Source organism: Stegodyphus dumicola, chromosome 4 (assembly GCF_044657685.1).
Source record: "Stegodyphus dumicola isolate Sdum_Otavi_A_Nest chromosome 4, ASM4465768v1".
NCBI classification, from domain to species: Eukaryota; Metazoa; Arthropoda; class Arachnida; order Araneae; family Eresidae; genus Stegodyphus; species Stegodyphus dumicola.
In genome coordinates, this window is record NC_140771.1 from 74,363,035 (window position 1) to 74,384,860 (window position 21,826).

Below are 21,826 nucleotides of genomic sequence, written 5' to 3' on the forward strand. Positions count from 1 at the left end.
ACCCGTGCTGGTTTTTAATTCGTTAAACATAAGTACAAAATCAAATTGCATTCCATAGAATCAAGTTGGCAGAGGTATCATCTTCAGTCAACATTAATGACAATTAATGATTACTCTAAATGTTTAATATAACTAAAACGAGTTCTTGCTATGAAATTGAAGATACATCTACTTTTTAATGATAAAATAATAGTTACTGAACATTTGTGTGTGCATAAATTTCATTGTTTGTATATTCAACCTCCCTTCTTTTACTCTTTGTGAGATAGTTTAGTGAAATTATGCACATTTTAAATACTGACTAAAACTTTCAGTTAAACTTTTTCAAGTGTCTGGTTCAAATTAGTATATACCACACAAACAAGTACTTTAAACTTGGCAAACAGTTCTCTCTTTTTACCTTCATTTTAAAAGTGGATTAAACTGGTATTAAAATTTTCATTTTATTATTTTATGATTACTTTTGATAAGCATGTATGATATTTTCTCTCTTTTATAAATGCTTCGTTCATTAAATGCTAACAAGAAAAATATGTTTAATAAAAATGAAATACAGCAGAAATAAAAGAAAAGCAGTTTTTTTTTTTTTTTTTTTTTTTTTAGGAAAAGATTGCATGGATACTATCTTTGACTAAATCACTACTTCTAACTTATTTTTCAATATTACTAGATTACCGAACTCATTATCTTTATTTAATATCTGCAATGAGCAGACATTGAATAAAGGTCCAATCAGTACCTTCTTAGAAAATACAGTTCTTTAGTTTAGATAAGCGAGAGTCCAGAGTCAAATCAGAAATAAATATTGCATGTTTATAAAAGGAAATTATTGCATACCATAAACTAAAACAAATTAATAAGGCCATTGGTTATTCCTAGAAAATATTGGGGGGGGGACTTTTTCTTCCCTGGAGGATCCTGTTCTCAGGAGAAGAAATGCTATTTGTGTCACAAATTATTGTGATTATGATAAAATGGATATATTTCCTTAATAATATAAATATTTTAATTTTTCAGTCCTAATTCCAATGAATATAAAGCCGCATTAGGAACAATTTTCAAAGAAGTATACAAACATAAAAGCACCCTGATTCCAGGAAAGCCACAGTTAAATATCTGTGATCAAGCAGTTATGGTAAGTTCATTTCGGCATATTGCATATGTATACATATTGTGCATATCATACGATGGACGCAGCTCAACCCTCCTGGCAGACTTTACGTTGCCCTATGGCCTTTTTGTGAGCTGCGCCAGAGCATGCCAGAAACAGCACCTTCAACGTTCAGCAGACATAAAGAATATAACTTAAAAACAAAATTCAGATTAAAATCCCAACTGTAAACTTATTATGATTAATCCTCTCCATCATTTTCCTGGCAAATTTTTTGTCTTTTAAAATCATTTAAAATATCATATATATTAAAAACATCATTTTTTTTAAAACTCCTTCCTGATATCAGTGAAATATTTACATCTTTCCACATAATGCTCTGCAGTGCCCGGTTCTTTACAGATATCACAGAGGTCAGACTCTTGTAATTTAAACCTTTTAAAATGGAAAGGAAAACGGCCATGACCTGTAATGCTTTGGTTAACGTCAGTGTCTGAATAACATAAACCTTTTTAAGTGTAACAAATTTCATATAACCTTTATTTTGGTCAGACCTTTCAAACTCCTCCCTCCATATACATATTGTGCATATATACAAAATAGAAGCAAAGTAAGAAATCTTATTTAATTAGGGAAATACCAGCTTTATTAACTACACCCTTTATCTGCCTTTAATAGTTGAATATTTTTAACTTGTTTTCTCTGTGTTAATTTTTTCAAAATTTTTATGTGCATTTGAATTCTTTTACATTGACAGTATTAAAATTATTGATGAATGAAGTGACAAAACTCAGGTAACGCATAAAATAATGATGAAAAGAAAATAACCATTAGCACAGAGATATAATGGTTCTTCATATCTTAATAATCGCAATGATGAAAGAACTTTTGCTTGTTTTTCAAAAATTCAACAACACAAATTCTGAAAATTAGTTACAGAGACTAAAAGCTGTCAGTCAGATAAAATATAGAACTATAATGCATGACGCTTAATTAAATAAATTTCTAATTTAAAGGTTCTTGATTAAAATGTTGAATGTCAAATGTCTTGCTTCATTTCTGTAAAGGGTTACAAACTATTAAACATAAATATTAAATAAATTTATTAGATAGCTAAGCATTAATGCACAAAGTGTTCTAAAACTCTTATCTTCATATTTCATTGCAAATTCTACTTTTCCTCGTTATTTTATGTGTTAAATTTATGTGTAAAGTAATTTATGTGTAAAGTAATTATTATTTATGTGTAAAGTAATTTTTAAATAATTTAAAACACCAAATAATATTCAAATTAGGTGTAATTCCATTAGGGTGGTATCACTTTAAAATGTACCCACTTTTTTTTGTCATCTAGTAAATAGTCAAAAAGAAAATTAGTTTCATTACTTAGAATAAAAAAAAAAAATTGAAATATAGAATAACAAAACAAATTTCAATCTAAACAGTGGCATAAATATCATTCAATATTGCAGAAAAATTGGTTTTTGAATATGACCGATGTTACATAAATTCTCTATCAAATATGAGTAAATGGTGGTGAGCAGTGCTCCAATGTTGTTTATTCTGCCATTAGCACTGCCATACAATCACTTCACAGTTTAGGTATAGCATCCAGTTTGGGGCTGTATAGAATTAATTATAACTGTGATTCACAGTTAAAATATTGACAGCTAGAATTTCTTAATTCCCCTTTCTCATATCCTTTTCAGCAGTCTGAAAATATAATGCTGCCATCCACGATGTTTTCCTGAATGGCAATCATCACTGTTTACAGTAGGGCTTCTTAAACTTTTTTCAACTTCTTTTTTATCACTGAGATTTTTTTTCGCGACCCCAGATATTAAATATAAAATAAAGATATAAAAATAAATATCCTTCCATAAATAATTTACTTCTTTGGTAAACAATATACATATAAAAAGAAGTATTTAAAGATTTATACAAGAATTTTAAGCAGACAAAAAGAAAATTCTTATGAGACAGATGTACTCGTTTTCTGCTGCATAACAAATTAAATGTTGGTGCAATAATCGGCACTGCTGGACATAAAGCATCTTCAACATGTTTCAACATTGAAGGACATTTGGTTTTAATTAGTGTTAAAGCTGAAAAGGTAGTTTTATAAAAAATATATGGTGCTGAATGAGAGAACAACATTTAAAACATGAAAAATCTAGTTCTAACTCCGATCCAGAATTCATCAGGAATTTTTGTGAAAACTCAAGTTTTAGGTTTGATTCGCTGGATAGTTTGAAAAGACTTTGTGATGTTACCATTTTTATATAACATCTGGCTCCATATTTTTGTTGGCTCTGATTTTATTTCTTTTTGCAACATATCAAAGAATCCGCACTTACCTCTCTCAAGTTTTTCCAGTCTACAATCATATTATGGTTGATTTCTAACTGAAGTTGACATCAATTCCTGACATCAGATAGATAAAGTGAATAGCACTGAGGAAAGAAAGAAGCTAACCTTCAAACATTGTTTTGGTTCTCAAAAAGTATTGTAATCGCGAAAAGTTTCAGGCAGCACATTTCAACAAGAATATCCATTTTGACCGCTATCGAATGCAATTTAACGATGTTTTTGCGTGATATTTGTATGTAAGAACAGAATAAAAGACTCGTTTCCTCAAAAAAAATTATAAGAGTGCTTTAAAATTAATTCTGAAGAGAATTTTTCGTGGCGTATGTACATACGTACGTATCTCGCATAACTCAAAAACGAGTAGCCTCAGAACATTGAAATTTTGTATATAGGACTGCCATAACATGTAGATGTGTACCTCGTATTTTGGTTGCAATCAGCTGCACCAAACATATATAAATATATTTATATATATATCCACTCTGTTACCCGGCTCAGTGATCTCAGTTTCTTTACTCTTATATGTTTGTAAATTGTACATTTTTTGCTTTAAAAATGATTGAATTATGCTGTTCTTATCTTCCGGTTAAGGTTTTTACGCCTTTAGTAAATTTGTATGCAGTATTTTTAGAATTATCAGCAATTTTAAAGTTGTTTAAGTGCCGCTAAGCTCAATAATTTTTTTGATGGCAGCCATTGCTTGTTTACATTTGAAACAGCAGACTAGTGGATTTGTTGCCAATCTAGAGAAACTTAGCTTTGCAACAACAAAGATAACACCTTCATTTATTATTGCCAATTAAATCATGCTTAATCCTTTCTGGAATTTTTTTGAGGAACTAAGTTTTTAAGATTTACTTCATAATTTTTAATATAGATATTTTGAGTTTTTATGTATTTTTGCCTTCTCGCGAAGTGAGAACTAAATTAATTGAATGAGAAATACTCAATCGTCTGTGAAAAACTGTTTCTTTTTTTGTTTTGTTTGCTTAATTTCTTTTATACATAGTTCTAGCTTTATTATAGCATTTGAATAGAACATGTGGCAACGATTAGATAATTCTTTAAATGATATAAATTTTGTGCAATCTGAGTTATAATATGAACGAAATATAATACTGTTAAGTGAATGTAGCGCTAGAGTGTCACTATGGTAAACAAATACTAGAGTGAATTTTAAAGAATGCATTTATTCTATTGTGGTTTATGCGCTGTCAGCGAAGTAGATTTAATACAACCCAATAAGTTTAAATGAAATGCACGAAAAAATGCATATAATTTAATATTCCGTACAAGGAAGTCATGTGGTGTACACATCGTATTTTTTTTTTCTCACAACAAGAACATATGTAACAGCATCATATAAGAGTCAAAAGTTGACTTCATCAGATGATTTTTAGAAGTCTGTTCCTATGAATAATTCCAGTGCCCCGAAACAATCTTGTCCCAGTGTCTTCATCATTAGGTTACTGCCAAATTGTGTAATCCATCTTACTCAAAAGGTAAAAAAAAAAAAAAAAATTCAATGAGTTGTATTATTCAAAAACTAGAAATCTCGAGCCATGATATTTAGTGTGGTTGTTGACATATTTTTTAACAAACGCTGCTCAAACGGAATTGTTCCTCAAATTATTATACTAATTACATTCCAATACATTTTAAGATTTTTAATCTGACCATGTACAAAGGATAGATGGGCTTTTTAAATATCATATAAATGTAAGAAAATTCAAAATTCCTTATAAATAAAATATTTGAATAACTATACTGTTACAATGAAATTTTTATCTTGTTATCGGTAACTGCCAGAAATATCTAATATGAAATTTTATTTTTTAACCTCACTAAGTTACATGTACTCTTTCAATTAGAACAAATTTTGAAATATGTTTTAATTTACAGCACTGGTCTCCACCTGGGTGCAAGAAACTCAATGACTGCTTGAATCCACCACCTTCAAAGCCTTATAAATGTGACTGGCCTCATTAAGATCATAATTTGAATTTTATTTTATAAGATGTATAAATTGTTACATATTTGATACTAACTTTAGTTTTTGTCATAATTTTCTAATCCTTTAATATTTAAATATCTGTAAATGAAATACAATGTATTAAAAATTAGCAGTTGGTAGCTCAGTTAAAAATTTATTTTCACATGATTTTTTTTAAATGAATCCCATAAGGAATTTATAGCTATTCTAATTATACATTATTCTAGGAAAGAAATACGATAAAAATGTTTTTTCAACATCCAAAATTTTAACGCAGATTGACACATGAAAGTTTTATTTGGCTTCATACACACATACATACAAAGGCCCATAAAAATACAAAAAAGAAATGATATGCCTATGTGAAGCCAAGGAAAAATACTTGGCAACTTCGGATGAAATGTTCCTTTTGTTGTGCATTCTACAAAAATGACTCGCATGCTAACACACACAAATGCTCAAAAATGCGATTAAATATAATAACATTCAAAATGAAGCATCTCTAGTGTCATACTTGCATGCAAACTCAACAGCCTTTCTGCATTTTACAATCTTTAATGTAATTTACAATTTTGGCTAACATCTAGGCTAATCCTTTCATATCCACGGGAAGTTTGCTGCAAAGATTTATACCTATCTTCATTTTTTCCCACATGAAACATGTTATATCAAAAAAATTTTTAATTTAAACTAATTTCACAATTAGCTATTTTTTAGAAGAATGCCTTTGAATAACTATAAAAAGGCAATAAGCAGATGATACATTATATGACACTCTACTACAATCTCCATCATACAACATATTTAAAACGATATGTCCATGTGATTGTTTTGAATGTGCACTGAACGTTTTTCATTTTTTATACAATTAAAATTCCTCAGCCCCACAAAAATAACTTATATGATAAATATTTCAATTTCTTGAACTTTTAATTGCACAAACTCGTCAAGATAATTTCGATTAATAAAACTAAATTTTAACAAAAGTTTTATTTAGAAAAACTGATATAGCAGAAGTTGATTCTTAAAATTTTAGAATTCAAAATGTTTTCTATTAAAAGAGTTTGCGGAAGACGCTAAAGCGGAAGACACTATAACCTTGCACTGTTTATTGTGCGTAAAGTCTTATTACATAAAACAAATAAAATTACTAAATATAAAACACTATATGCAGAATTATATTTTCTTTAAATATCTGAAGTTTCATATTCCAAATCTAAGTATTTACTCACATTTTAAAATTTGTGTTAAATGAAGACACAGTTAGCTTAATAAATAAATAAAGCACTGTGATACTTCTGAATGCAGCACAAGCAGAATTAAAAAAAAAAAAGTCTCTTGATGCAAACTAACGGAACTATAAAAAGCAGTTTCTGAAAATTTTTCAGGATAAATTTTTAAAGTGAAGGAGGAAGAATCATAATAATTGTATAAAATTAGAAAAATTTCATATGCACTTTTCATTTATAGTCGATCTTCATATCTATAATATTCAGCTTGTCAAATAATTTATGTCTGTTTCTGAATATCCCCCATTCAGTATTAAAAAACATGTTAATGAATATTTACAAATTATTACCAACATCTAACTTCAACACAAAAATAAACAAAAAATTAAATGGTCTAGTGCAAAACATATTAAGTATACACTATCAAGCATATGTGCACCAATTAATATACATGTTTTTACATATCTATAAAACAGATACAATATATTATCACACATCAGACACTTAAACTGTTAAATCATAATTCTATTTAAGACTGAAACACTGATTTGATTTGTGACTTCATAAAACCAGCCAACTGTTAAATAACTGAAAATTTGATACATTCACATTTAAGAGTTTGCAAGGCACACATGCAAAATGTTGCTATTTTATAAGATAATTATTTCAGCAGTTTGAAAGCAATTAAAATATCGAGAAATTTATTGTACCTTTTAATAGAAATTAAAAAATTCATTAAAATCTAAAAAGTTTATTGATAAGAAAAATGATTACATAATTTACTCTGTAAATACAAAAAAGTGTCAAGGGAAAATTACACCAATCTGAACAAGATATTCAGTTCTCAGACAAGAAACAGGGCGTATATTAATAAAATATTTATAAAAGCAGCTGGTCCCCATATTTATAAAGATGAATTAGCTATTTGAATATAAATTATGAAAATATATAACTAATACTCCAAAATCAAATCTTATTTTTAAGGTTAAGTTTTAGATTAACTCTGTTAACATTCTGCCACTAAATTCTAAAATGTATTAATTTTAGAAAATTAATATTGTGTACTAAAATCACATGCAGAATTTTGGAAAATGTTTTTAAAATGAATTCTGGAGTTTCTGCAGGTTTTTAATAAAAATTATTTTACATGTATTCAAATAATAGAAAATAAAATTTTACAGAAAAAACAATTTTAAAACACACTTCAGTATTTGTAAGACAAATTCAAGAAGTGCTTCTTAAGATCTAGTATTCTTAACTCTCAGAGACAGATAAATTTCAACCACTAGTTTGTTACATTTTTTAGATAACATTTTTCATTTATTAGTTAGCTATATTACTTTTAATTCTTCCAAAATAACTAGTCACATATCAAATCATGATATAATTCTGGCTTCAGAACAAAACTAAAACTTCTGCTCTTTTTACCAAGTATGTTTCACTCTTATTCAAATTATAATATGCAAATGAGATTCAGTAATTCAAATACAGTTTCCATTGTACCTACTAGCTTAAAAATATGCTAAACATGTAAATTCTTCAACTTCAAATAAAACCTATATATTGTAAAAGGATGTACAAATATGTGAAAAACAAGAAGCCACTGCATGTAACTATCATATAAAAATGGTATTTCATCAAGTATTTGTTTCAGGTTTTAAAATTTAATTATGAAATTCAAAGTAATATTCCAGGTAGTTGAAATAAATAATTGCAAGGAACAATTCTAATATATTAAATATTTATATGCTTCTAAGAGCAAAGTTCCATTTATAAATCAGCCAGTAGTTTATACTAAAACTGCAATTTCCCCTTTTATTTACTTAATACAATTTTTCCTTTACTTACTTGACTCCGAAGTATCTCTCAATGTATTTTTTTTACAGAAAAATGAATAATTGTTTATTAAATATATAATTTTTTCATGTGTGTAAGAAAATTTGCAATTTTACTATTTGCAAGTGCTTACAGATTAAAAAATCTCAAGTATGCATGCACGTACTGATTCCAGTACCTGATATGATGAAAGCTTGATATGATTTTAATTCTGTGTTATTCAGATGGCAGTGAGTACATCAAGAATTTGCATTAAAACTTCTTGATATTCTAACAAAAATTAAGTAACACACAGCAAATATGCTGTTCGCTAAAAGATAAAACCGAAACTCTACTATACATAATCAAAGTACACTTTTTTTAGTAGTTCATATCTATTGCAATTAAATAAACTGCAATAATAAAAACCTGGATCAAACCTGATGAATTCCATTTCCCAAAGTGGCACATGTACAAATAAATCATTACTTGACAAATCCTTAAAAAGGCAGGTGTTTTGATGACACCAACTCCAAAGTACAAACCACAAGAGATTGTGCAGATATTTTTCTTTTTTCAAGACGGTATTGCTGTAAATGCAAACTAGCACATACATATGAAGGCAGTCCATTTATCGCATATAGACAAAACTGGATTAAAGCTTATACAGGTATTAAGTGGTACAATTAAACAACATTTTAGTATTACAGCACCCAATCTCAAACCATGCTTTGCAAGTAGCTCTATGAAATGCACGCACATTATGTAATCGTTAGCCAAGCAGTTACCGTGGACTGGAGTACACAGTAAGCCTCTAAAAGCTTTAATCCAATCTGATGCAATTCGTACCCTTTTTCCACTAGGGGGAAAAATCATTTTATACAAGCCAATTTTCACTTTGTTGGGTAGTAGAGGCTTTCACCGTGCACTTTATAGGTGATGCCACTCCCTGGAGAATATCCACCTCCGGGATAGGGTGGGGGTTTTTCTTCGTGTTGGTTGGGAGAAGTGGTGTATCTGGGTGCAGCTAAAAGAAATGCATAATCACTTTGTACATCTAGTTTGAAACTTATTACATTTAATAATAGACACACACACGCTAGAAAATTTTCAATTAAAATAGAGAAATATATATACACTGTGGATTAAAATTTTACTTTAGATCAAGGCTTATTCAGCTGGAGCCTAGAACACAAATGAATTTTTGACTGAAATCATAATTCTAGCCAGATCTCCAAATAAAGTGATAACTATTTTTTTACTTTAATCATCTAATTTATGTTTCCCTACATCTTTGCATAGAATTCTGGTATTTCTAATCTTAAAAATTAAGTCCTAGTTAAAAAATAGAAATATATATGCAGTGAAACTTCATCATAAGGTCACCCTTAGAGACTTTGCAAGAATTACTGCAAAAGAAGATAAACTAATATATGGTGAGAATAAAAGAAGTTACAAAAAAAAACGTGGGCAAACACAATATTTTTTAAACAAATATCAACATCAAATTAATTTTTTTTAATATTTATAATGTAACTTAATAAGTGCAATTAAAATTTAAATAAACAGTGGTTTCTTTTTAAGTATAATTTATTTACACAGTTTTGTTTATGTATAGCACAATGCAAAAGTTGGGAAGTAAATCAAAAACTACTCACTGTTTGAAAAAATAGTAACGTAATTATTTTTATTTCAAAAGCTGAGTAGCTGTCTATCTATCTCAATTGTGAACAATTTTAAAATGTTTTGTAGTAGCACTGCATGATGTTGCTAAAGATCTTATAATGTCTAAAGCCTATAATATAAAATTTAGATGGTGCCCCCCCCAAATTCAATTATCATCTTCATTCTCAGTATCATTAGAATTATATTGTTGAAAAATGAAAGCTTCACAGTCTTTATCTATATATCAGAGTACATCTAGAACAGTGGTTCTCAAACTCTTTTGCCCCATGCACTCCCTTTCATCATTGCTAAGTGAACATCCCCCTCCCCCCTTTCCAAAACTCTAAAAATATATATACATTTAAATTTAGATTTATTTTTAATGTGTTTTATAAATTAAACAATAAAAGTATGGGAAATGTTGATAAATAACAAAATTTGAATAAAAGTAGTTTTTTATAAACACTTAACAGGTAAATAAAAAGATGACCACATCCTTTTCATAAAACTATGAAATTCCCTCTGGTTGAGAACCTCTGTTCTAGAACATCACATTCACATTTCTGAAGATGATAAGTCACTTGAAAAGTCTTCTTCGTAAGAGTTGATAACTAACATGTCTAAAATATAAAAATGCACTTTTTGGATATCACATAACTCTTTTCAGTTTTGCATCTAGAAACATGATGCTCCTTTTTGCTATCAGCATTTCAATCAAATCTCTATGAAGAAATTGATTTCTACATTCTAAATTGCAGTTTAATCCATAAAATACTAGCAGCATTTGTAGCAAGACTGCAAGTTCAGTAGCTTTTAAATTCGTTAGCTGTGCAATTAATACTTGAAAACTGCTTCAATGTTCTTTTCTAAATTGTTGCTGGTATACTAGCATTTTGATTAAACTCAGAGAGACAATGATTTTACAGTTTTATAATAATAGTCATTCAGTTTCCTGAATTTTCTGATCACCATGAAGTGATCTTCTCAAAAACATTCATACTCACTGTTAATACAACTGTTAACATTTTACTTCTCCCCATCCACTCACTTTTTATTTTTCAATCTCTTACAATGGAATCGTTTGAAAACTGCAACACTCAAGGACCAACAACAATAGCTTCATAAATTTTAAACATGGTTTGACTGAAATCTTTGAATGTATGAGTGAAATCCTCTTTGAATAATTTTTTAGAAATTTGTACTCCCTTTTCTTGCAGAATAAGATTCATCTGGAACACTTTGGTTTCATTAAGCTTATTTTATTTACTTTGTCAAAAATGCATCATCTATGTTTGGAAATGGTGAAAGGTACTGCTTTTTTCTTCTTGCATTGCTAGCCTGTTTTTCCTCTTTGTAAAGCCCCCCCCCTTATTAATGAAACCATCCTTTGTCAAAATATAATATATAGACAGAAACTGGAGTCTAACTGAAAAACCCAAATTCTAGGAAACATTTTAAAACCACACTTTGTCTTATCATTCTTCCTTTCATCGTTTTCCATTTCATTGTTACACACTTTGTCTCATCATCGTATTCTGTGAGTAAAAAGATATGTAAAATGTACAAAGAAATAAAAAAATTAGCAACAATTTAATATCAAGGGAAATACAGAAGTATCAAAATTTTCTGGCAACTACTTAATTCCTAAAATCTTATAACTCGAAATGACGGTGTAAGCTATACTGACACTACAAATCTAAATATGCAGTGAACTAAAACACTAAGGCTATAATTTAGTGGGGCTTTTCAAAATATAGCATTGTAAATGAAGTGGCCAATATGATGAGATTTGACAGTGGTCTGAAAATGCTATTTCATACTTCTTAAAATATTTTATGTAGATAATAAAAATATCAAACACACACACAAAAAGAAACTATCTATGAATCAATACGAAAAGAAATCTGTTGAGTAAGAAAATATATCTTTTAAATATCCACTCTTCTGTGCATAGCCAGGTATGCACTTCATTATTTGGTTTTATATTATTAAAATAATAATTTCAGAACTATTACCTCCTTGATAAGATAACTTACTTTATATTTTGAAATCAAATGTTTAAAATATAAAATTAGAACATAAAAGCATCTTAAATCATTGACTATTAAAATTATTTTTAATATATTTTTAATATTATTCCAGATCTAGTTCTTTATCAATTTCATGTTAATTTCATTCAGTAGTAAAATTAATCTTTGATTTACACCATAAAACTTAACTTCTAATTTAGAAAAAATATATAAATAAAATTTACGATACTTCTACTATTATATCCCATTACTTTTTATATAAAATAATCATTATTATAATTAACTTGCATATTTTTATATTATAATTCACTAGAAAAATGCCAAAAATTAAAGTTCAAGATTCTTTTTCTGTCTGCTTTCCAAGTAGGATAAAAATTACCTAAATTATTATAAAATTTTACATATCGTAAAATAATATGAAACTTGTTGCAATAAAAAGCAAATTTTGAAACTATCTTAAATCATAGAAATTAGCTCTAAAAACAATATTCTACAAAAAGCTGACAAAAACTATTATTTAAAAGTCTGCTGTCATAAGCATATAAAAGGATCTATTTTCTAATGTACAAAAACAAATTATATTATCTAAATTTTTCCACTTCCGCACAGAAAAATATTTCGTCCTTTGATGTCTAACTGTAGCATGCCAAAATAAGTACGTCATGCATAAAAGAATTCTAAAAAGTTACCTGGGAAACAAATCAAAGGGCACTACGGAGCACAACACAGTACGATAAAGAAATAGGCAGCTAAGAGATAACAGTAAGAAAACAAAAAATTGGCATTACACGCTTACTGGGATAAGGCTGGTTCTGACACTCATCGAGATCTTGTCTTTGCAGGCGGGCTCTTCGGCACAGGCATACTCCAACACCCGCCACAAAGATGCCACAAGCTATCAGTACAGTTACAAAAACAGCAAATGCACCAACAGCCATTCCCAAGATCTCTGTCCCTGAAGTGTCATCTGAAATTAAGCAAATCAGGTCTTTGAATTATAGCATAACTGAATAAATCCAACTCTAATGCATAATATCTACTAAAAAAAGAATCAGATTTTTATCGTTTTATAATACAGTTATTAAAGATTTTTGACACTGAAAATATAAAAAATAATAATTTTTAATCCTTAAAATACTTTAAATATCCATATTATGCTTTAGAAATTGGTAATTAGTTATGTTTTTAATTCAGATTGTTTGATCAGGAAATTTCAAAATATGTTTGCAGTTTTAAGTACCATGAACACAAAACTATTATTATACGAGATTCGGTAAGTGTTTTCCGATTTTTTAAGTGTGATTTCAAAGAAAATGTCCTTGCAGCATACAGTTCCAGAGGTATTACAGGTTTGAAGACTACAGATCCGTTATTATAAACAAGGGTGTTTGTGATCCGGGGAAGGATTCCCCGGATTCAAAATAGGGGGATTTTTCGCCGTATTAGATATTTGTCATTGATTGCTTCTCAACTTTTTTTTCTCTGCTGTGTAAAATTTTCGTTTCATTTATTGATGCACATGTAAATTTTTCATTTCGTTTATTGAAATATTTTTTTATTTATGTACGCAAGAGAATTTCACTATGAAATTTCTCGATATAAATAGTGATATTATACAATTAGAAGAAGGTGTCCAGAATGCATTTAGGTGGAATTGGATTGAACGGAGAGATGGTAATGGGGATACCATCGGCACATGGTGCAAGAAAATAAATGTTGCTGGACAAGCATATTGTGTTTTTTGTAACTCACTGCTGAAGTATGGTGGGGGAAGGATTCAAGGCTTTCACAAATCATTCTAAAACTGTGACACACATAAAATATTCAAAGTGCATTAGACATTCAATGACTTTAAGTAATTATGCTAATTCAAAAAATACTGGAGACTGATGCTCGGCCATTGGATACAGTGACAAGAAAAGCACGCCAAGAGGTATTAATAACTTCGTTTATCGCCGAGAATTCTCTTTCTTTCAATGTAGCTCCCAATTTAATTGAATTCTGCAAACAGTTGAGCCGCGATCAGACGGCACTACACTCGTTAGAAATGTCCAGGACTACTGCATGTTATAAGATGAAATATGGGCTCGCAAAAACTATTAAGGAAAATATCATTAAAACTTTAAAGGTGACTCCATTTTCTCTAAATTTGGATGAAAGTACTAGCAATGCTCAAGAAAGTATACTGGCAATATTGGTGCAGTTTTATGACAACAATCAAAATGAAGTTGTAGTTCATCATTTTGCATCTCTAAAGATGGAATCTTGCAATTCAGAAGCTGTTTTTAAAGCAGTTGTTAATACTATTGAAGATAATAATATTCCATGGGCAAACTTAATCAGTGTATTAATGGACTCTTGTAACACCATGCGTGGAAAAAAAAAAAGGTGTTGAAACCAGACTATGATCAAACAAAGCACCCTACTTATTAGATATTGATGGTGACACATGTCACACAGCTAATAACTGTGCAAAAAAATTTGCTTCATGTTTTGATAGATACTTAGAAGATTTGTTTGATGACATCTATTTTAAAATGAAAAGCTGCAGTAAAAGAGAAAATTTTTTCAAAATCTGTGAATCCCTTGCCATTAAAAAACTTAAGCCCTTGAAGAGACCAGACCATAGGTGGGTGTACATTTTATGTGTTTTAGAAAGAATCAAAGATCTGTGGGATGCTCTTATTGCATTTTATTTTCACTACTCGGATAAAACTGATAAAGGGGATTATTTTTCTTATGTTGAAACTGTATACAATAAAAGAAATATTTCTGCAGCTCAGAAAAAAATTGTTGAAGGGGTGTATTCTTGCTTGCATTCCCAACAACTCACAAAGGATGCTTTAGCTCACAAAAAAAGAATACTAAATGGGTTATTTGTTATGCAAAACAAAACTTTATTGCATATGGCATTATATTCAGCAGTATTACCAGAGTTCAACACATGTATTAAATTATTTGAAACAAAAAAACCAATGCTTCATTTAATACATTCCAGTATTTATAAATTGATGGCAAAATTTTTCTCTTTTCTTATGAAGCCAGAAAATATAGAAAGCACATCTTATAATGATTTATGAAAGGTTGATGTCACAAATCCAGAATTCCATCTACCTAGCAAAGTAATATTTACTGGTGCAGAAGCTTCCACTCTCCTGAAGAAATTATCAAAAAATCATCTAATAGCAAAAGAATTCCAAATTTCTCTGATGAAAGCTTATACTAATACAGCACAGCATATGAAACAGAAATTACCCCTTAAAAATTCATATCTAATTAGTTTTACAGCATTACATCCAGAGCTAAGAGGTAAAACCAGTACAATATTAGCTTTTGAAAAATTATCATCTTTTATGTCCCATATTTTTAGTGATAATGAAAAGTCAAAAGTAGAAGCTGAAATAACGTTATACCAGAGTGATATTGATAACACCAAAGAAATGCTCTACACATCTGATAAAAGTGGAAATCAAGTCAAGTGTACAATTGATAAATATTGGTCTAAAGTTTTTAATTTAAAAGATGATTTCACAAATGATTATAAGTATCCTACATTGGCTAAATTGGTCAAAGCCTGCCTTAGCTGCTTCCATGGCCCATTAGTGGAAAGTGCATTCAACTTAATAGATACACTTGTCACTGACTATAGAACCTCTCTTAAGATTGATTCCCTAGATGCAGTGCAGACTATTAAATATGATTTAATGGCTTCTAAAGAAACCTCGTGTGAAAAATATGGCTCAAAAAACCCAACGACTGATCCAATTCACAAAGATCTCTTACTGAATATGAACAGAAGTTGGAAAACATATCAAGAGGACTTAAAAACATGTATTTCAGATGAGTCACCTATAAAAGTCTCTGAAAAACCTTCTACATTAGCAGAAAAGCAAACTGCTTCTACCTCTGCATGTGCAGTTCTCGAGGAAATTTCTTCAACTGTAAATGAGGAAAATAAAAGTCAACCTTCCTGCAATTATGAAGTTCACCACAAAAGAAAGACAAGCCCACAAACATCAGAAAATTAAAAAAAAAAAAAAGCAGCAGAAATTAGATAATTTTTTTTTTAAGAATTAATTCAGGTAATTTAAAATATTTACATAAAATGTAGTAGTTTATATGTTTGAAAATTTATGGTTATTAATTTTGCAAAAAAGTAATTCATTGAACTTTTATAATTAGGTCATTCAATACTTCATAATTGTAATTTTTCATTTCTCTCCCCCCCTTCTCGAACCTCCAAAATGTTGGTAGTAAGTCCGTAAAAGTTTCAGGGGATTTTTTGGGGTCCCACAAACACCCCTGTTATAAAACATCATAATTTGTTCATATAATTTGCCAATTTATTACCTAATTTTATTTAACATACCTTAAAATTTTTAGGGAACATCTACTATATGCCTACAATTTCATGTTCCAGAGCAAACGATTACTCAAAGCAAAAGAACATAAAAGTTCCCTTTTTTAATACCAGCTTCTAAACATCTTGATTATCAAGTACATACTGGTTAACCACCAGTTCACTGTGTAATGACAGATGAGTATAAGGAGCATTTAAATAAAAATGAGTTGGGTTTATCAAATGTTGTGATAATCATATGAAGAAGATAGACACAGCAAGTCTCAAACTGACCATATCAAGGAATAAAATATACATGTCATACTTAACGCGTTAAGCGCAGTGCCGAATTTGCTGTCCTTTCCGTTCAGCCGGCAGCGAGCTAAGCTGTTTTTGTTTAGAATGTTTCAATATATTTCATTAAAACTAAATTTGATCACATTTCATTGAGACTATATTTATTTTTTAATTTTAATACTGTCGGTCCCGTGGACCGACGCCAGTCTAAATGAAAATTCTGAACGGCGGCCACACGGAAAGTTCACTGCTGTTCCTCAGAGACCAACGCCAGCCACATGGAAAACCCCGGCACCGCGCTCAACGTGTTAAGACGCTAAGTTCTTCGTCTCAACAGCAGAAGCCTCCTTGCAAATCAAATTTCACCAGATTGTTTGCAATAAAGGCAAAAGCTTGTGAAATTATACATTTTCTAACAGCTGATTAATGTTTCCCAGTTTAAATCTTTCCATATCCATGAAACATACAGCTCTCTGGCAAAGAATGCTTGACTCTAGTACAGAAGATACTCATTTTCTTTTTTAGTTACAGTGAGTATCTTCTCATAAAATCCACATATTACCACTAAAAGAGTACTCTAGAATGAAGTCTCGAAATTTTTTAAGGGAATGGACTACCAAAAAAATTAGTTTTGATGAATGAAATGATTTTGATTTAAATAAAAATTAAAGCCAACAAACTGCTCAAACATGAAAGAGACAATAAAGATAACAATATAGCTATGAATTATTATATAATTCTGAAGTTTTATTAATTTGCACATCAATAACTTCTATCACCATTTTTTCCCTTCAAATAATACATGTAAAAGCATATGTGAGCTTTAATAAATGGTGAAACATAACCAATGTTTGGTATTAATTTCAAATGAAAGGAACCTTTGATTTAAAATTAACATTAAACAAAGGTTAACTTCTAATAAAGTGGTTCTTAAATGCATATAATTTCAGTTACAATAAACTGAATCTCTTCCTTGACTAAAAATATTTCATTCTCTGTCTGAAAATTGTTTTAAATATAATTTAATGCAGAGAACAATTATGCAAATGTATTATAACCTAATAAAGTTTGTTTTAATAATAAGTTTGCTAATTTTGGCAACTACGAATAGCAGCCTTTTAACAGAAAAGTACCTACTTTTCAGCTGTGCTTAAAAATTTCTCAATAAAACTTGAAAGCTAAACTAGCCTGAAATAAATCCAAGAAGAGATTATAATTCAGCTGTGTCTAATACTACTTACCTACACATAAGGCATGACTTGTTTCATCACTATTATCTCCACAGTGGTTTACGTGATCACAGGTTAGATCTTTGGTTATGCAGAAACTGTTCATGCACAAGAAATCTCGACAACCAACAGCTATTAAGCAAAATGTATTTGATTAAACAACATATCACCCATTCCACATGGCAAAATGTTAACAAAACTCGTAATTCATGAAGTATTTCTATGACGAATAATGAATGCAAAATTCTAAAAAATAAAGATATTTAGGCAGAAAATACAGAGGGAAGACGAACATTTTCATAATAATACTAATAAACAGAACTATTTCAGCACCTGGCACCATAATGATAAAATTTTTCATTTAGGATCAAGTAGATAATTATAATAAAGAAGCACTTGAAGGTTATCTGTATACTTTATCATATCATATATATATATATATATATCATAAAGTGAGTTATACTCCTATGTTCAAGAAGTTTGTGAAAAATGTTTGTAGGGTCTCTATTTAAAATGTAAAAAATCATTACTTTATCTCCTTCAAAGTAACATGCATTTGAACTCAGATTCTAGCTCCACAGCTATTGTCATTCTGGAAGCACTAAGGAAAAATACTTCTTTTGATACCAGTCATAAACTGGCTGCCATGTCATTTTGGATAGCTTTTTAAAGTATTTGAAAACACTGACTTGGTAGAGCAATAAATCTGGCATATAAGGTGATTGTGACATAACAGAGGATCTATTTCAAATCTAAAAAACATTCTTTGTTCAAAATATGGCACTATAATTTATAAAAGGTGTCCCAAAATTAATGCAAGATTTGAATCCAATATAAAAGAAAGTTTTTAGTCTATAGATATTTATTTTTAAGTGAATCATAAAGTGCATAGGATAGGGTTATTTATGGAATAACACATCGGGCAAATGGCCTCCACAGCTTTGCTGGCACATACGCATCCTTTCGTCGAAATTTTTCATGACCTTTCTGCATAATTGTGGCTGAATTTCGTTGATGCAGCGTTTAATTTCCTCTTGTAATGCACGTGTGGTTGTGAGATTGTTGACATAGACCTTTGACTTCAAGTAACCCCATAAGAAGAAATCTAATAGTGTTAAATCACATGATCTAAGGGCCTAATTCTGATCACCAAAACGAGAGATTACATGATCAGGAAATGTCTCATGCAGTAATTGAATTGTTTCATTGGCTGTATGGCATGTGGCACTGTCTTGTTGAAACCACATATTGGCCACATTAATATCATCCAATTTCGGCAGAAAGAACTGTGTTATCATGTTGCGATATCGACCACTATTTGCTTGACCAGCCTCATTCTCAAAAAGTATAGTCCGATGATGCCTTCTGCCCAACATCCGCACCAAACAGTGACACATTGTGGGTGCATATCTTTTTCGCTAATCACACATGGCGAGGTGAAAATGTGCTTCATCGCTTAGGATTATTTTGCTCGAAAAACCAGCATCCATTTTTTGATGATTAATAATCCATTCCATGAACTCTCTTCACTGTTCATGTTCATTAGGCTTCAGTTGTTGTATTAATTGAATTTTGTAAGCACGAAGACACAGATCTTGAGTATACACTGTAGAGAGCTTCTTGAAATTTGCAATTCTTGTCCACAACGCCAAATTGATGTTCCTCGGTTTTCACCAACACTCTCACGCACACTGCTTCCAATATTGACTTTTGAATGACCAGTGTGTTTAGCGTCTCCAAGTGATCCAGTCTCCACGAATTTCTCAATTAATCCTTTCACAGTTGACGAGGTTAAAGGCCTCATTCAATTGAAACATTTAGTGATCGTTAGTCGTCATACGTCATCAGTTGCGATTGATTTTGCTGTTTTGGTATTCAGTTGAAACGCAACGATCACTCTGACCTCGCAATCGATCGTTCTCATAGCGATCACTTGGAACCCATCATTCCGCAGCGAAAAACGAATTGGATTATTGTAATTTGGCACAAAACCTGTCAAGGTTATCTGCGCCAGACAAATGGTAACAATGCAATTAGTCATTTGTAAAAACTTCCAGCTTAGGTAAGAGACAGATTACAGTCTATGATAAGAGCTGATATCTTTTAAAAAAACAGGTTAAAGTCTATTATAAAAGCCAATATCTTTTAAAAACAGAAACAAATTACGATGATGTGCTTTTTCAATTAAATTTTTTAAGTCCAGTTCTGAACAATTAAAATGTTTTTGGCGAAAATAATTAAAACTCTGGCATTCCACCAAGATATGATGGACTGTCAGATCTGCATTGCAGTTTGGACAGCTGAGATTCTCTTCTCCCTTCAGAAGATACTCATGGGTCAGGCGACAATGGCCAATTCTCAGTCGAGTCAAGAGGACATCTTCCTTTCTATTAGCCATACATGGCCAGTATCCAATGGTGGGTTTTACATTTCTCAGCTTGTTATATACTCTGTCATCCCATTGCTTCTGCCATTTGCTGAGGATTTTGCTTTTGACAAACCCTTTGATGTCTGCTAGTGGAATCTGAAGATTGTACATTGTGGCTGCAGTTTTAGCTGCAATATCTGCCAATTCATTCCCCTTAATGGCAACGTGTCCAGGGATCCATGAATATAGAATCTGGTATCCCCAAATTTTTAAAGAATGATTCAACTTTAGGATTCTGATTGCAACTGGATGAGTACATTGAGCGTGATTTTTCAATGACTGTAAGGCACTCATAGAATCTGTGTAGATAATAAATTTTATGTACTTTTGTTTTGAAAGGTAAGTCAAAGCCAGCTGGATTGCAGTAAGCTCAGAAGTAATCACAGAGCAAACTGTATGTAATCGAACCCCTACTATTGTTTTTTCTGTGACGAAAGCAGCGCCAACATGATCCTGGGATTTTGATCCGTCTGTATATAGAGGGATATATTTCCTATATTTGTTTCTATGTTGAAAAAAAATCTGCTTGTAGATGATTTCATTAGTTTGTGATTTATTCCAGTGTCAAAAAGTATCCAGAGAATGGATTCTCCAATCCTCCCAGGGAGGAATTCCAAAAAAATCCTCCATCTGTATATATTAGACAAATTATACTCCTCCACCAAAGCACTCATCCACAAGCCGAAAGATGGGACACATGATGGTTGTGCTTGATATAAATGGGAGTATTGGTCATTAAGCAATTTTGACCGTGTAGAATTTTCAGTTTGTGATAAGACTTTGAAATAATGCTTAAAACAAAGATTTTCACATCTTAACCGCAGGGAGGTCTCGTTACTTTCCACATATAAGCTTTCCACTAGAGAAGTTCTAAAGGCACCAGTGCATATCCGAAGTGCATGGTGATGTATCGGATCAAGTTTGGCTAACACTGAAGGCCTTGCCGACCCATAAATGATTGATCCATAATCTAGTTTCGAACGAATGAGAGCTCTATATATAAGAAGCATTGAGCTTCGATCAGCACCCCAAGAAGTATTTGACAGTACTTTCAGAATATTCATAGTTTTTAAACATTTCTTTTTTAGATAGGTAATATGGGGGAGGAACGTAAGCTTATGGTCAAATATCATTCCTAGGAATTTTATTTCCTTTTCTACAGGAATCGGCACATCTTGCAGATAAAGTTCGGGGTCAGGGTGAGGAATTTTCTTTCGACAGAAATGTACACACACAGTCTTTTGAGTAGAGAATCTAAAACCATTTTCCTGTGACCATTTAACAATTCTATTGAGAGAAGTCTGCAATTTACATTCGATG

General features: G+C 30.6%; 2 protein-coding genes across 4 annotated transcripts in view; one reads left to right on the forward strand and one right to left on the reverse strand.

Moving 5' to 3' along the window:
* The window catches only part of LOC118203759 (N-acetylgalactosamine-6-sulfatase-like), a 76,674-nt gene extending 71,060 nt beyond the window's left edge, over window positions 1–5,614 (forward strand). For both annotated transcript variants that reach the window (XM_085815093.1, XM_085815092.1), the window contains 2 exons: window positions 1,018–1,135; window positions 5,384–5,614. In XM_085815093.1, coding sequence (XP_085671219.1) covers window positions 1,018–1,135; window positions 5,384–5,470 — 205 coding nt within the window. In that variant the 3' untranslated portion in view covers window positions 5,471–5,614. The remainder of the gene's footprint in view (window positions 1–1,017; window positions 1,136–5,383) is intronic.
* Window positions 5,615–5,752: 138 nt separating this feature from the next.
* The window catches only part of LOC118203760 (uncharacterized), a 39,649-nt gene continuing 23,575 nt past the window's right edge, over window positions 5,753–21,826 (reverse strand). Inside the window, exons 4-6 of one of the 2 annotated variants that reach the window (XM_035376049.2) lie at window positions 18,091–18,210; window positions 13,010–13,180; window positions 5,753–9,545 (exon numbers count right to left, since the gene is read on the reverse strand). In XM_035376049.2, coding sequence (XP_035231940.1) covers window positions 9,412–9,545; window positions 13,010–13,180; window positions 18,091–18,210 — 425 coding nt within the window. In that variant the 3' untranslated portion in view covers window positions 5,753–9,411. Of the gene's footprint in view, window positions 9,546–13,001; window positions 13,181–18,090; window positions 18,211–21,826 lie in introns of both variants that reach the window. The other variant, XM_035376048.2, reaches the window with a different exon arrangement.